This window comes from Magallana gigas, chromosome 2 (assembly GCF_963853765.1).
Source record: "Magallana gigas chromosome 2, xbMagGiga1.1, whole genome shotgun sequence".
In the NCBI taxonomy this organism is placed as follows: domain Eukaryota; kingdom Metazoa; phylum Mollusca; class Bivalvia; order Ostreida; family Ostreidae; genus Magallana; species Magallana gigas.
Window position 1 is genome coordinate 51514532 of NC_088854.1, and position 12521 is coordinate 51527052.

The 12521-nt window shown below is 33.9% G+C and overlaps 1 protein-coding gene across 4 annotated transcripts; it reads right to left on the reverse strand.

The window, feature by feature from the left end:
• Positions 1–7512: 7512 nt before the first annotated feature.
• Positions 7513–10820, reverse strand: LOC105320276 (uncharacterized). Of its 4 annotated transcripts, none has more exons than XM_011419305.4 (6): positions 10663–10820; positions 9239–9568; positions 8531–9130; positions 8291–8419; positions 7922–8125; positions 7513–7782 (listed from the first exon to the last, which is right to left on the reverse strand). In XM_011419305.4, the coding sequence occupies exons 1-6, from the start codon at positions 10703–10705 to the stop codon at positions 7769–7771; spliced, it is 1320 nt and encodes a 439-aa protein (XP_011417607.3). In that variant the 5' UTR covers positions 10706–10820; the 3' UTR covers positions 7513–7768. The 4 variants fall into 4 exon arrangements, with proteins under 4 accessions (XP_011417607.3, XP_034303152.2, XP_011416832.3 ...); XM_034447261.2 differs by having other exon boundaries at positions 9239–9340; positions 10663–10819; XM_011418530.4 differs by having other exon boundaries at positions 8531–9568.
• Positions 10821–12521: the final 1701 nt, after the last annotated feature.

Consider the following 12521-nt stretch of genomic DNA (forward strand, 5'->3'; position numbering starts at 1 on the left):
ACATCAATATTCTAGTTGATAAGCCGCTAGGACAAAAGTAAAAATATTTTTCATACAATTCCCGAAACAAATATAGACATGTGTAAATTTGACACTTGTGTAAAACAAATATAGACACGTGTAAATTTGACACTTGTGTAAATTTGACACTTGTGCACATTTAGAACATCAGACAGCAAGCAATGTAATTACATGGACTTATACTTATTGTAATACTTATTGTAGTCTTAATTATAATATAATATTTGATTACTCAAGAAAATAATGAACTTTTGAAAAATAGCAATATCATCGAAACAGAGGATCAGTGTATTTTAATGTCAAGAAAAAAGAAGTCAAATCAAGAAATCAATATGCCTTCATGTTACATTTTTTGATGAGGAGGAGCCATATGTCGTTTACCAGTAAATATAAGCCGATGAAAGAACTATATATGATAAGAGTTAAATTTGGCCCCCATAATTCACCATTTTTTAAAGTGTTTCGGGTACAATAAAATGTTATGTTATAATTTAGAAGAGTTGATATAAAATATATTTTTCACATATTTGTTTGATTTATTTTCACTCACTTGCAGTATATGACGTCAGAAGTGACGCTATTTCTATAATTCAATCAAAAGCAGTCGAAATTGACATTTTTCTCATCTTTTTACGAATGGAAAATATAGAGCGCATGCTTGAACCAGGACAAGTTTTTTGTCACTTATTAGTCTTGGCTAGATACATCTCTGATTAAAATATTTTGTTGGTTCAAGCATGCGCTCTATGTTTCCTGAAAGAAAAACTTCGTGAAAACAAGCTCTTTTATGCTAAAATGCAAAAATGGTGGAAAAAGGTTGTCTTTACAATGCCGTATTTCTAAATTGTGGGCAGTTGAATCAAAATGAACATTAAGTTAAAACATCACATATATATTTGTACAAAGAAAACAAAGAATTACAGTAAAATAATGATATTCCTTTTAGGGGGCCTTTTTAGGCCCATACCATATATAGTCCTTTAATATTTTGTCAACATTGCCAAAACTTTCCATCTATGTATTTTTAAGGTATAAACATTAAGATGCATCGGCATGATTGAAGTCGGGATAAATATGTTTTAGCGGATGTTCTGGTCCTTTATGCATACAAGTATTTAAAATGAAGTTTATGCAAGATATTAAGATTAAACATTATAAATATAAACTGGCTTTATCATAGTTGCACTGTACTTAAACACTAAAACCCCCAGCAATCTGACTACTCTCCAACATCATTTTACACCGTGTTTTATCCGTAGAATGCCTGGATGAACCGTTGGCAACAGTTTATGCAAATATTTCACTCCTGCTGAGCCAATTACTTAAGGCACATGAAGTTGTTTTCTCGGTATTTATATTAACTCTGAATAAAATAATCAGTCAAATACCTATAAATGGTAGTTTTACTTGAATTTTGCTTGAATATTGAAACATTAAGCAGCGACTGGAGGCTGTAGTTTCATGATTAACACAAGAAATGAAAATGTCAACCACGCGAACCTTACCGGTTAAAAAAAAATTGATGGTTGTACTTTAAAGAGTGATGCATCACGTGGGCAAATGTTTTATTTTGTAAAAAATAATAAAATCAATTCTGTAATGTAATGATGTAATTTTGAAAGTACTTCAGGAAACAATTTCATTAAATCTAAACGTTCAACTGAATTTTTCTTCTCAAAACATAACATCTCCCTTTCGTTGAAATTTTGAATGATCGAGTCTTAAGCTTCAGATCACTTCCTAGTACCAGATAAATAGTGTATGAATGAGCCTAAAGCTCTTTTTGATCAAAGAAACATTCAACTGAATTTTTCTCTTCAAAACATATTCCTTTCATTGAAATACATTTTTGAATGATGGAGTCTTTCCTCACACTAGTTCAATAGTGTATGAATGTGCCTAAAGCCCTTTTTGGTCAAAGAAGATATTTTTTTAATGTTAAAGAATGGACTCGAAATCCTTCTTTATCAAACCTTTTAAAGTTTTTTTGTGAAAGTATGAAAATTTTTCTGATAAGTGTATGAATTATTCATAAATTATTTTTCTTACTTTTAATGATGTTCGATATTTTGAGTAGCATGAACACCGTAACACATAAAGCGCACACCTTTCTATAAAGAACATCGGTACTGCAGTACATGTAAGTAATCGGTACAAAACAAAAATAAAGAATAAAAACAACAACAATAACAACAGAATAACAATAATAACACAGAATAACTGATTACATTAGACCTATGAACCAGGAAGAACTCTGTTATCCATATTGGATACATGTACATTAAAACCTTTATTAATGCATGGATTTTGTTTACGACTGACGTCATCGTTTCGAGAGACCACAAGAGTCACGAGCCAACGTCGCAACAATTGCCGGAGCCAAACTTGTATAAGGTTAAACCGGAACTGACTAAATAGAATTATCAGTACTATGGGCATGAGTATAATAACTAGCATCCGTTTTCAATGAATGTATAGAAATGTCTAAAATGTCTGAAGGTCTGAATTTACACATTATGGAGGAGGAGGAGGAGGAGGAGGAGGAGGTTCATTCAACAGGTCCTCATTTTGATTCTGGTCCTCTTCAACCACCGAGTCCTCAGTTTTACTATCATGTTGTGGATATGGATGGAAAAGCAGTTTTCACTCGAAGAAAAAAAAGCGACCTAATAAAAACTTACTTTCAATACTGCATCGAACTCAAGGGAACAAATCGTACAAATCGCATACTTGCAATTGGTTCAAAAACAGCAGAATGTAATACATGTAGTAGCACAATGCTTCTATAAGTGTTTATATAGCTTTGTAGCAGCCCTGATTAAGAAACAATCTATTAAGATTTAATTAATAATGTAATTACAATCTATAAGTTTTGGAGGTCTCCTTATTGGGTGTCTCATGACCATCCTGTCCTTTTCCGGTTAGTGTGCAACAAGAAGCCGGTGTTGTCAAAATGACGGAAAGGCTGTCGTTGTTCTCACAACAGAGAACCAATCTCTGTGCCAATTGGGGCACTTGCTAAAGGCGGTGTCCTCCTTCATTTCGAAAGATGACAGCTTAAGGACTCAGATAGGAGCACTTGGTAATGGGAATGAATTAAGGAAGGTGGACATACTGGTCTCTTGGTGAAAATCCTACAAATGCTGAATTGTCGAAAAAGGGGGGCTGTATTTCAATTACATTTGAAGAGCTACAAATATATCCTGAAAATCGTTCAAGGGTGCTTATTACGTATATATAAATCGTTTCCACGACTTTGAACGCTTTTAAATCTATCGACCTATGTTACGAGTGCCGCTTCAGGTGCAGCGGGAATCTTCAGAGGCTGTAGACAGGTGGTTGACCCGTGTACATGCCGCGGATTGTATTTCAGTTTGTGGCCTTGTAAAGACTGAAGCTCCAACACTAAACCCATAATCAATTTTTAAAACAATTCTTATTTAAAACTGATGTTCTATTGCTGGTGCAAACAAAATGTGGGCAACATGCAGATATAAATCGTTAAGATGTTTTAAAGATTGTTTCCAATGTCTTCATGCAAATGTAAAAATTAAACTATTTACTGGGTTTTCATGATTTTAAATCAATATAAGAAGCAATTATCTGGATTTTAAACTATTTACTGGGTTTTCCTAATTTTAAATCAATATAAGAAGCAGTTATCTGGATTTTGATCGAGTGTCGAGAAGCTTGCACGATTGATATTGGATATTGAAGAATCTGATGAATAAGTCGATTGACCATACCTGACTTCCCCAGCTTGTCAGGTATCAATTATTCATTAATTAGGATTAATCATTTGGGAGACTTAAACCTGCCATAAAGGAATCCAAGGCCGGTGATGCGGCGTTCGTCTTGTTTCCCCAGGTAGATCGATTCATGAGAAAGCTCTCCGGCCCTGGCATCAGGTGCTTATATATGTCTAACCCAAAAACACGTTTAAATATTCATAATATACGTTTGTACAATAATCATTACTTTACTCAAAAATAACAACAAAATAACACCAAATTGACAACAATCAAAACAAATATCAGAAGTGACGACCGAACAGATTTAACGTCCTACAACAATTGCATATTTATTTGTTTTAAGTTTCTATTCTGTCAAAAACAGACAACACTGTACAAATACCACGTGGATTCTGAACCACTTCAATTCAAAACAAATATTTCATCGACGTTGAATAGATATTTGAGTGTAAGTCAAACAGAAGAAATGTAGAAATATAACTGATTGGCAACACTCTCTTGGTTAACAACGTAGAAATGCTTTTTGAATTCAGCCAACTGTTGAATCACTATGGACAGACAAGTGGTAAAGCATAGATTAATCTCCATGCATTTCGTTGAAATTAATAGACGGCCCGGGCAATAACCTTAACGCTTTTGCCTCATAGAGTTGTCGTCCGCATCTCATGTATTTTGTAGCAGTTTGCATAGCATTGAGTCATTGACACGGATAATGGCGCGGATCTAGATAATTTCTCAAGATTGGAAATAAATTGTAAGAACAACCATTTTTCATCGTTGCATAGGGCACGCTCAGTCCTAAATCGAGCTCAATTGAAGGTTTGTTCCTGCAAATTAAGAAGAATTGTTGACTTTAGTATTCAAGTAAAATTCATTCAATTTAACAGACTGGTGGTTTTAACAGTGAAAGTAAACTTGGCATAATAGAGGGCCAACTGTTAATCATCCACTCTCCCTGCATGTACTGTATTTGTATTAGCCGTAGGTTTACCACCACGCTCATTTCCCCTTTTCATTAAAAAAAAAAAAGCTGCAACCATGTAGCGTTTAAGTACTAATCAATTATTGCTTCCAAAACCAAAGTAAAGGTCTCTGTACAATCCTTTAACTAGTAACTGAATTCAAAACTGAGGAGATGTTAAATGTTCCTTCAAAATGTACGTAAATAAGTAAAAATTTATACTTATTGCTATAATAAAAATCACCGAATTACCATTTCATATTCCTTGAACATGATTATAAATGTACATGTAAATGTTTTATAAGAACTACACACCACACAATTGTTATTATAGTTCGTTGGTTTATGAAATTTATGCGGTAAATAATGTACTAATTTTCATCTAACACTTAAACGGCTTTGTGTGGTTAACTACCATATTTATGAGCTTGGTTTGATGACGATAGAGCTTGTTTGACAAATATTTTCAGTACGTATTGCAATTTATAAATAATGCATTATGCATTTGTTGATCTAAAATACAATATTTTGTAAATAGATTAATTTGTAACTAGCAAAATTTACGACATGTAGAATGGAAAGATAAGATAAATATTTTATCTAAAGGACGATTTGACAGCAAAAAATCACACCTTAAATACCAAAACACCAATTTGAATCTTAAAAAAAAGTTATTCTTAAAGTACAAACGGGAGAAGTTTATTGCTGCAAGATAGCAATTTATGTTTCGCAATCCAGAGACACAAAGCACGCACCATTAGTTACGTGTACACATACATGTATATCTTCGATATATCTCGGATGGTTTATTATCCATTATAATTATGCAGTGATGAATTCTTGTTTCATATCCATTTTTTAAATAAAAGTAAAATTAAGTTACCTGGTGCATGCTTCAAATGACAATAAATTACAATTTAAAATCCATTAGTGAGGCTCCATATTTAATCCAATTTAGGAGGCTGTCTGTCTACAAATTGCCCTTCAGATATGCCTTTGACTTTTAGAGATGATATTTTTGGCCATAAACTATTACTCTGTGATATAAAAACCAAATACTTCAGCTTCGAAATTTGAATATTTCCCTATATTTACAGAACTCTGTGTTTAAATGATATTATTATAGTCTAGAAATGGCTATTGACGATCCAGTGCTCGTTGATCCGCCCCTGGAATTGTTAGATTAGATACCATATACGAGTACTTATGAACAGTCAAGAAGCGGATTGACAGACTTTACAGGTAATAAGATTTGGTCGATGTCGATTTTTTTTTTAGTTTTTTCAAAGTTTTTTTAAAGTCTTTGCATGGGAGATAAGGTCTAAAAGGATTTAAAACAACATTGACAAGCAAGGCAGGGAAAATATTATGCATGGACGACAATTCGCATTCCTCAAACCCAATAATCTACCACATGGTTTTGTATACACACAGTAATACATACGAAAAAGAATCTCCCATCCAACTCTTACAAAACAAAAACCCCGGTCACAAAAATAAAATACCAAAACTAAACCAGTACACAAAATTGTATCAATCTCTATTTTACATCTAGCTTTGGCTTGTGAAAATATATAAACTTTTTTGCAGTTTGTTTACTTTCGATGTTCAGCTGGTGTTACAGAACAGCCATAATTTGACCCCAGATGATGTGACGTCCTTACCTATTCAAAAATTTACTTCCGTAGACTACTTGTCTTATCTTGTAATGTGTATATTTCAAATTAACAAGTTTTATTCCCTTAAAGCTGAATTTTAACAAGAAACATAATTATATCTGCATACTATTACCATAAATTCCTCCAATACGCTGGATGATACAACGAAATGCTCCAATGTCACTGACGCCAAAATGACAAAAATAGTTAACTTTTCGTGAAATAAAAGATTAAAGAAGCGAAACAAATTATTTTTACGACAACTCTTGTTCATTTAATCATGCAAGGCCATCCAACCAAGGTTGAGGGAAAAAATGTGAAAAGCTAAATCACGTTGATAAAAAATTATCCATATTCGATGAAGAAATTAGTGAAAATCTTTGAGCTGTTTTACAAAAGTTGAATGAAAATAAAAACAACAGAGAAGGAAACAAATATTTAATTTTCAATTAATTTAATATTTCTCGAATTGATTGAGATATGAAAACGGTTACAAAATGCTATTTATATTTGAATTGTCATTTTTCAGTCTAGATCTGCTGTAAATCTTCTATACTAAACAATTTGAGGAATTATCGTAGAACAAAAATTGCGTTGAGACATTGTTCTGATCCCTCCCCCCCCCCCCTTCCTATTTTGTTACCTTAACCACGAACTTTATTTTTAATATTCATTTTTTGTTGTTGCAGAACTATTAAAATGAACGAATAAAAATCGTTAACGTAAAAATCTCAGTAATTGGCTTTGAAAAATCATTTTGTAACCAAAGTAGGACATAAAATAGTCATTTACTCATCTTTTTTATTAAAGGTTTCGCAAATTTTATTGTGAGTAGATCAAACTGTTGTGATCTCTTATAATTTGTCCTCGCATTAGATAAGAAATTATAATCTTTAGCCTATGTTTCTATGCTAACGGAACCACGTGTATTGCTTATTTATTAATCAAAGTGCATCTAATATTTAATTGTAAAAAGAGCGTTAGTAATGAGGGGTCCATATGTTCTAAATACAGAAAATTAATACTATTACCTAATAATCAATGTTTACTTTTTTATTAATTCATTAAAACATATAAACTGGAGTGATATGAATTAGAAACAACAACAAAGATGCACACATGAGTAATCGATGTCTTTAAAACTGATATTCGCAGTATAAAAACAAGTGAAACATGTAAAGGTATAAATAATTTCCTGGTTTTCACATCAATTGTCATTTCTCAAGTAACACAGGAACACATCATGCATTATGCTATAACTATACAGGGGTTTGGCCCGGAAGCATCACGCATAGCTTCGGTATACGCAAGGGATGTCCGCACTCGGTAGAATCAAAGTCTTGAAATCACGAAAGTCTCAATTGAACTGTGTTTTCTTAAGCCATCATATCTAAAAGAAGAATAGGAAATGTTTAATTTTTGAAAAACACATAACGATGTTTTAACTTTATGATATGTGGTCTATTACTGGAGATAATGAAACCTCCACTGTTTTATTGAATCCAGATTTTAAATGTGAGCATCCTTACCCAACATGACAGCCTCTCTGACTGTTTTCGGACAGCACATGGCGCTGAACTCTCCTGAGTAGAGGTTACAGACCTGACCGACGGGGCAGGCGTTGGGAATGTTAGGCTGGCAGGGTCGCTTCAGACGGCTAGGGGTGATGTCGCACGCCTGGAACTCGGCTAGTTTGTTGTGGCACAGAACGGCACCCTCCATCACCGACAACTCTGGAATACACAACGAATCAAATAGTTAAATAATTCATATTGGAACTAATTCAATTAATGAGTGTTTAATTTTTTCAAATAAAATTGCAATGTAAGAACTGAGATTGTATATTCGTCAAAAATTTTCTTCACTTTAGCTCTGCTTTGAGTACTGTGAAAACTTACCTAATCCTAAAGTCATTGCTACCATTGAGGCTTTGCCTCCGTCGGCCAACATTTGTTGTACTGTTTCATTCCCTGGTGCTGGCGGCACAATGCCCTTACAAACGATTGGTTTTTGGAGGGGGTTAACATCTAAAAGTAATTAAACGCAAATATCTGTTTAGAAGTCCATAGCATTGTTTCATAATACTAGTAGACAAACGTATGTGCAAAATTCTAACTCTATCAGTTGATGGGTTTTACCTATGCCTGCTTCACGAGGGTTCATGGCTTCTGCAATTTTCTGGTTGACTCTAAGTTGAACCATTTGGTTTCTCATCTGCTTCAACTGATTGAGAGGATCCATGGCGGTCATTGCGTTACCAGACATCCAGGAATTGGCGCTGCTAGGAACCGCAGGGTTGGTGGGAGCGTTTGGATTGTTAGCGACGAGATTGTTTGCGGCGGCGGCTGCTGGTTGGGGTGGCGGCAGATTCTGACCGAATGCAGCAGCCCCGAGTAATCCCTGGGCCAGCATCGCCGCTGCGCTCTGCTCTGACATCATGTACATTTGTTCGGGGGTCATTTGTGAGAACTGCTCAGGAACATTGTTACCAAACCATTGAGAGAAATCAGCTTTGGCCAGAGTTCCTGCCCCTGATGTTGCCGCGCTGTTGGCTGCTTGGCCGTTGTTATTTGGGGCTGCAGGAACCATTGGCTGGGCGTTGACTGCGGTTTCAGGCTGAGACGGGGAAGGGGCAGCTGCAGGAGCAGCTTTTTGCACTGGTGCTGGTAGCGGGTTATTGACTATTGGCGCTACCCCAGAAGTTTCTGGACTTGGCTCAGGTTTGCTAGGAGCTGGAGCTGCGTTTGGAGAAAGTTCACCGACTTGAATAGCTTTTACAATTTTGGTTTTGAGAGATGACTCAGGAGTAGTGCTATGCGCGCTTTCCTGAACAATTTTTGACTTACCAACGGGAGGTGAAGCAACCTCTTTAGCCTTATGTTTGAAGCCAACAAATGTAGCAGCTGGAGCCTGCTGAAGCTTTTGTCTTACACCTTGTCCTTGTGCACCTAAAAATTGTTGAGAATAAGAGGTCATTTGCTCTTGTCTTTGTGAATCACTTGTTTTGGATTTGTTGTTTGTGGATGGAAAATATACATTTGATCCTCTGTTGCTTATGATGTCTTTCATACTAAAAGTGGGCCCTAATCCGAGGTTAGAATGTGTTCGTTGGTCGTGTTTTCCACGTTTTAAGTTAATTTGATCTGGCATATGACTAAGACTCTGGCAATTTATATCTGAAAAAGATATCGGAAATGTCACAAGAAAGGAACTCAGCACTGTCTCAGAGCGTGCGCGCGACGCAAAGGCGACTTGTGACCATGATCGTTCTTATCGGCGAGGCGCTTGAATTTTTATATCAAATGCCTATATATACAGATTGCAAGGTGCCAGTTAATGAGACATTTGGATAATAGCAAAAAAGCAGAGCACTAATTACCTTTTCATATAATCGCCGAATCGCAAAATTTACATTTCAGTAGTGGTAATGAGCATCAGATTTGCTATATATGTTAATGGCTATCGTCAGCTCTCTCTAAATCACGTTTGATTTGACAATTTGGCGCGCAGTGATCATCTCGAAGTGCTGCATTAATTCAAATTTAATGAGTTAAATTTACTGTTCACTTTTGTTCTCTCCTTACAGAAAAAGAGAGTTTGTTATGACATAACCATTAATTCTAGTCTACATTGTTGGATTTCCTTATGTCACATCACAGACTTCTAATGAGTTTACGCTATATTTAATGAAGCAGATTTAAGCGTTTGCGGGAATACATTAAATTAATTTTCCCTTGAGTGTTATTAAGAAAACAACGCAGTATATCCTTATTGTTTCAAAGTTTCTGTTTGGTTAATTTGAAAAAAAAAGAAAATTATTTTTTGCTTTTAAGGAAATTGAAGTTCTAATCGTTATCATATAGATCTATTTTTTAAAAATAATCATATAAATGATATATTGCTTTTATCAAATACTGGGGGTAATCGATCCTTACTGTTTCTTTAAAATGACTCTTTAGATAGAAAAATGTATACGTTTTTATAACTAAGTTGATTTTTTGTGTTGCAAATTCTGTTTGCATTCAAATTGTTGCTTGACATACAGTCATGATTGGTTTGTACTGTTAGAAAAATTAAATGATTATGACAATAAATTTTAACTAATATCTTTTGAACATCAATATTTAAGCACTTTAAAGCAATGAAATGAAACTTCAAACTATGTGTCTTCAAAATGATTTTAAAAATTGACAATAAAATACATTTGTTAAATTTGAAACTTTTCAAATATCATTTGATAATGAAAAATAAATAAGTAAAAAAAACTTACATGTTACATGGATTAAAGCTAGAAAACAAAATATCCTCTTCATGATTTCAAAATTCGTTAAGTCCCCGTGACACAAAGTAATGTGATCTTTTCTCTTCCTACCCTACAATACCACTTGTCAACGAACGGCACAGCGCTCCGTTAAAAAGATGAACAGGTCATTAACATAAACGTGATGTCGGCGCGATTAATTGCTGAAACAAACAGTGAAATGCATCTATGTTTAATTGTTCTAATTTCTTTCTCATTATGACCCTGTCATCTGACCTCAGTTGTGGTGATCGCCATGACGTCATCTGATAAATTACGACCCTGTTAGACAGCGTTTAATTTACATATATTTAATAATTTGAATCACTGAAATAATATTTTATATTTCATTTCAAGAATTTTTTTTTTAATTTTTCTTTTCGGTTTCTATATTCATATTTTCATAAATAGTTTTACGCTTTTCCATTAAATTTTGTCGCTGTCGCTGTTATGGTTGTAAAGGTTTGTAAATATGGTTTTCTTATCATTCGTACTATTGTATTACAGAAACCAGTAGATACTGATAGCTACAGTGCTGGAGACTTGGGTGCAGACGTTGCAAAATGGAAAGGCGTGAGTGCACAAATCAATTAAACGTCAAAACACATACAAGTACGTGTAGATACTTCGAAAACTTTATCTAGTTCAGTAAGATAAGAGTATTTAAACGTAGTTTACTCGTTTGTTTCGTGTCTTTCCTAGAACTTTTTACAGGAATTGAACAATCGCATGCAAAGGTCTTTAGTGTCTCGGTGTCTTCATCGAATTAACGTTTCCCAAAAACTGTCTATGCTGTTGACGTCTCACGTAAAACTTTCACTTTTGGGATCTCAGTTTCAGTTTTCATAGACAGTGTTTTAAGTTTTTGAAAAATAAACGTGCCCTGTCCTCTTGTCAACAAGACTCTGGCAATGAAAAAATCTGGATCTGGATCTTTCTATTGTGGAAATAAATTTTACAATGTAGTTATAACAAAACAATATTCAATTGTTAAAGGTCACGATTTTGGTCAAGAATTATTTTTCCGAATTTAATATTTACAATGCCTCAATAAGGCATTTTTAAAAGACAATCAAAATTTGAGGGTCTTTTGTTGAATTATAAGCGAGTTATTGAGTTTAATATTCTTTGTTATGTGAACAAAACTGTTGTTTACATTTTGAATGTTGAAGTGAAATTTTGAGTTTAGACCTAAAATGAATGTGTTAAACTTTAAGAACTGTTCATTAATGCTTTAAACATATGTAAACAAAAACAGGACACGAAACTTGTTTACATGACAAAGAATTGTAGGCCATTTGTCTTGCTTATAGTTCTATGACTGACTCTCAAATTTCATATGATCATTTGAAATGTTAGAAATGCATTCCTAAAGCATAGTGTGTAATAAAAACAAACAAATAAAATTTGACCAAAATCGTGACCATGCCTCTTTAAGGATATGTACAATGATACCATTTCAAAAAATATGTTAATCGTTGTAACAAGTAAAGTCGATATACATATAGATATACGATTTTAGGAATACTCTCTGATTAAAGATAAATCAGAAACGATGAGATTTCTCGTATGCACTCTTCTTCAGAACTATTGGAGTCATTTCCCCACAGAGGAGCACGGGTGTTATTATTGCTACATCTGAATAAATTTCATTCCGAATACAATTATGTCCAAGTCTAGTAAAGATTACATTACTAACAAAAGTATCTATTTTTCCTCGATGATATATATATATATATATATATATATATATATATATATATATATATATATATATATATATATATATATATATATATACACACACAGAGAGAGAGAGTATACATTGT

What these genes read in the sequence shown, in the direction of transcription:
- LOC105320276 (XM_011418530.4), bottom strand. Translation starts at nt 10,705, where the DNA reads ATGAAGAGGATATTTTGTTTTCTAGCTTTAATCCATGTAACAT. An exon ending in AGCTTTAATCCATGTAACAT is followed by an intron (nt 9,569 to 10,662) that starts GTAAGTTTTTTT and finishes TATCTTTTTCAG; the next exon opens with ATATAAATTGCCAGAGTCTT. An exon ending in CCCTCGTGAAGCAGGCATAG is followed by an intron (nt 8,420 to 8,530) that starts GTAAAACCCATC and finishes AATTACTTTTAG; the next exon opens with ATGTTAACCCCCTCCAAAAA.